The 4083-nt window shown below is 59.1% G+C and overlaps 1 protein-coding gene across 1 annotated transcript in view; it reads right to left on the minus strand.

Annotated features, from left to right (window-relative positions):
- Positions 1 to 468: 468 nt before the first annotated feature.
- The window catches only part of LOC104411195 (U5 small nuclear ribonucleoprotein 200 kDa helicase-like), a gene marked incomplete at its 5' end in the record, with an annotated part of 6185 nt that continues 2570 nt past the window's right edge, over positions 469 to 4083 (minus strand). Inside the window, 11 exons of the mRNA XM_010021565.1 lie at positions 469 to 612; positions 718 to 810; positions 911 to 992; positions 1080 to 1240; positions 1318 to 1494; positions 1579 to 1722; positions 1807 to 1928; positions 2134 to 2298; positions 3032 to 3221; positions 3372 to 3480; positions 3608 to 3716. Of these exons, the coding sequence (XP_010019867.1) occupies positions 469 to 612; positions 718 to 810; positions 911 to 992; positions 1080 to 1240; positions 1318 to 1494; positions 1579 to 1722; positions 1807 to 1928; positions 2134 to 2298; positions 3032 to 3221; positions 3372 to 3480; positions 3608 to 3716 (1496 nt within the window). The remainder of the gene's footprint in view (positions 613 to 717; positions 811 to 910; positions 993 to 1079; positions 1241 to 1317; positions 1495 to 1578; positions 1723 to 1806; positions 1929 to 2133; positions 2299 to 3031; positions 3222 to 3371; positions 3481 to 3607; positions 3717 to 4083) is intronic.

A 4083-nucleotide genomic window follows, 5' to 3' on the forward strand; every position in this document is an offset into this window, starting at 1 on the left:
GGGACAGGACCTTGCCTTGGCCTTGTTGAGCTCCGTGAAGTTGGCACTGGGCACCTCTCAGTGCATCCAGTCCATGTGCTGGCCAAAGCCTTCAGCTCTTCCTTTCCATGCTGGCATCCTGTGAGTGAGTGGCACAGGGTGGATGTGGTGGCACCACCGCTGAAGCATAGCTCCGAGCCAAGCTCTTCCTTAATCAGTCCTGAATGAACTTATTTGAGCCCCACACTGAAGGCACAGAGTTGGGGGCAGCGTCGGGGTTGTGCCTGTTCCCTCCTCCCCTTTTCCCACCCCAGCACAAAGGGTGAGGTGGGGCTCAGGATTTATTCCAGGCTAAAAACTCACTGTACAAAGCATCAATTCCATAAAAAACGAAACAAACGCGAGGAAAACCCAGGGAAGCCACGCAGGGGGTGACAGACGTGTTGCTACGGGTTGGGGGGCACAACTTGAGGGGCTCCTCGCCCCACATCAGTCGGAGTCGCTTTCGCTCTCAGCCTCCTTCACATCCACACTGAACTTGTACTCCTGGTCGCAGCCCATGTAGGCATCGCTCATGAAATACAACGTGTAGTTGTGGGTCCCTGTGGCTGGAGCCACGAAATCCAACTTCACCTACACAGCGAGAGGAGGTGGTGTTGAGGTGGTGATGGGGAGACCCAGCACCCGCCAAAGCGTGGGTCTGGGGGTGCTGGCTGCCCCCAGCCCTGTCCCTCTCACCTTGGCTTTCTGCTGCAGCGTCAAGCGCTTGATGGAGATGAGGCTGTTGGATTTGGAGTCGCCAATCACCACCCACCACCCCTCCTCGCGTTTCTGAGGGAGGCAGAGAGTTAATGGGGATGGGGAGAGCGGGGGACACCCCCCATCGCTTCTGCCACCCCAAAGCCACCGGGGTTGGGGGTTCAGCACGTACCTGTGGGAACAGGGGAGCGATGACAGGCCCGGTGACCTCCTCCTCACGCTCCAGCTGCACCAGCACCACCACAGGCCCCCCACTGCATGGAGAGACCCAAGAGCCGTGGTCAGGGTGTCCCTCAGCACTGGCACAGTGCGGTGGCGGCCTCCCCACAGCCCAGCCTCACCTCCGGATGCTCTCCTTCTCCACCACCTCGTAGGAGAGCTCGATGTTGGGGTAGCGGTTGCAGAAGCGGGCGACATCGGCGATCTGGACGTCCGAGAGCTGCAGCAGCGCGTTGCGGTCCTCGTCCTCCATCTCCATGATGTCAAACACGCTCTCCACACCCTGCAAGGACCAAGCTTTCAGCCCTGAGTCCCCCCCGGAGCAAAGGGAGGCCCATGGGGGTTCTCCTTAAGCTTTACCTTGTCCGTGCAGCGCTTGATGTGCTCAGAGGTGAAGTGAGGCAGCTGCTTGAGATAGGAATCCTTGGACCACATGGCCTGGGTCACCATCTGCGCCAGCTCCATGGCGGCCAGCGCGGGGCTGAGCCACCCATTGCTGGACAACACGTCCACACAGGCCTGGATCAGCCGGATCGCCTGGAAACGAGGGATGGGGACAGGTTAGGAGGTGGTGACACACCACAACGGGGTGCCACGGGCGAGGTGGGATCCCTGTTGTACCTTGCTGAGGATCTCCTCGGTGTCCGACTGCAGCTCGGCGCTCAGCTGCATGCGTGACAAGTGAGCCTGCAGCAGCAGGTTGGTCTTGACGTGGGGATCGTTGAATTTGGGGTTGGGCAGTTTGTGGGGAACCTTTTGGGCCAGCTACAGGGAGAAATGATGAACCCATCAGTGGAGAATGGGGTCAGGTTCCCTCCCTCCGCCCCAGGTCCGAGGTGCTGCGCTGACCTGCCGCAGCAAGTTGTCCTCATGGTGCCTGATGGGGATGTTCTCGTACTCAGCAGCGTTGGAGATGATCTCAATGAGCCCTCGCACCTTGGTCTTGGCATTGAGGGACATGCTGAAGAGCTCTGGGGAAGCCAGAGGTAGAGGGGTGAGGGGAAAGCAGACAGCATCAAACCCCATGGTTTAAGAGGTGCCTTCAGGGCAGACTACATGTAGCTTCATGCTGAAGGACAGGAGTTTATGCACCCAACACCTTCTCCCCATCACCCGTGGCACAGGGAGCGATGGAGACAGGGCTTGTGTTGGTCCGTGTCCCTCATGGGCCCTCACCAATGGTGGTGTAGTTGATGTAGTAGTAGGCAGCGATCATTCCCAGGTTCAGAGGAGCCACGTCCATCTCGTCCTCGATGCTGATGCACTTGGACTGCTCCAGGTCACTGAGGGTCTGTTCCACCAGTTCCGAGAGATGATCCGAGAGGTGCCTGTGGGACACACCTGTGGGTGCAGCAGCTTTGTGATGGGCATCAGGAACAGCCCAGGGTGGAGAGAAACTGCTCGTGGGAAAGCAGAGCCCACAGGCCAGGATCCTCCAACCCTGTATGATGGAACCCCAGCCTGGTTTGGGTTGAAGGGAGCTTAAAGCTCATCCAGCTCCAACCCCTGCCCCGGGCAGGGACACCTTCCACTAGAGCAGGTTGCTCCAAGCCCCTGTGTCCAGCCTGGCCTTGAACACTGCCAGGGATGGGGCAGCCACAGCTTCTCTGGGCACCCTGTGCCAGCGCCTCAGCACCCTCACAGGGAAGAGCTGCTGCCTCAGAGCTCATCTCAGTCTCCCCTCTGGCAGGTTCAAGCCATTCCCCTTGGCCTGTCCCTCCATCCCTTGTCCAAAGCCCCTCTCTAGGTTTCCTGGAGCCCCTTTAGGCCCTGGAGCTGCTCTAAGGTGTCCCCTTCAGGAGCCTTCTCTTCTCCAGCTGCCCCAGCCCAGCTCTCTCAGCCTGGCTCCAGAGCAGAGCTGCTCCAGCCCTCGCAGCAGCTCCGGGGCCTCCTGTGGCCTCGCTCCAGCAGCTCCCCGTCCCTCTTGTGCTGTTGCCCCCAGATACACACATGGGGGGTCTCAGCCTGTGTTTGTGTTTGGGACTTCCCTAACCCAGGGGCAGGATCCTGCCCTTGGCCTGGTTTTGGTGCCTCTAGTGGGACACAAACCCCCGGTGCAGACCCCTCTGCTCACCCTGCAGGTTGTAGTAGTTCGGGTTCTGCGTCATCCTGCGGTACAGGAAGGTCCAGGTGAGATAATCCACTGCATCCTGCTTGTTTTCAATGGTCTTGGTGACAATCTCAGCGTTGAAGTGGTCGTGCATGCAGTGGTCCAAGTGGGACTCCACAGGCAGGGGCTCATAGAGGAACTTCTTGAAGAAATCCTACATTGGAGCAAAAGCAGAGGGAACTGGTGAATAACCTCCCAGGCAGCAGAGCTCAGGGGTTATCCATCAGCCTGGGAGGAGCAATCCCTGCTCCACGCAGGAGATGGATGACCACAGGCCAGGAACGTTGCCCTGCTCCTCACCCACCTTCTTGGAGCCCTGGCACATGATGACACAACGGCCCTCGTCGTCCTGCAGCGGGCGGTTCGCGTGTCCCACCATCTGCAGCACGTCATAGATGGGGTAATCCACGTACCTGGGGCACAGAGAGAGTTAATGCAGCTCCATGGAAAGCTGCCACCACCACAGCGATTCCCAGCCTCTGCCTGGATAAGGATGGAGCCCTTTGGGATGAGTGCTCACGAGCGTGGCACAACACTCACGCGTGGATCTTGCCGTTGTAGTACTGCGTGTCCATGATGATGACGAGGTGAGCGGCAATGTTCATGCCCCAGCAGAGGCTGCGGGAGGCCACCATGACCTGCACTGCACCTGAAGAGCACGGAGAGAGCAGTCAGAGCGATGCTGTGGGTCACAGGAACCAGGGGGAGGAAGAGCTGGGGGCTCCGTGCTCGAGCAGATGGGGCTCAGCATACAGAGAGGTCCAGGAAGGACCTGGGAAAGTCCTTTTTGGACCCAGGAGGTAGAAAAGAGTGACACAAGGCTTGGGCAGGTTGTTATCTCCAGTGTGTTGACTGTGGGCACTGAGCTCCAGGGGAAAGGGTTTATGCATAGAATCCTGGAATGGTTTGGGTTGGAAGAGAGCTTAAAGCTCCTCCAGCTCCAACCCCTGCCACGGGCAGGGACACCTTCCACTAGAGCAGGTTGCCCCAAGCCCCTGTGTCCAACCTGGCCTTGA

This window comes from Nestor notabilis, unplaced genomic scaffold, assembly GCF_000696875.1.
Source record: "Nestor notabilis isolate BGI_N333 unplaced genomic scaffold, ASM69687v1 scaffold27579, whole genome shotgun sequence".
NCBI lineage: Eukaryota > Metazoa > Chordata > Aves > Psittaciformes > Psittacidae > Nestor > Nestor notabilis.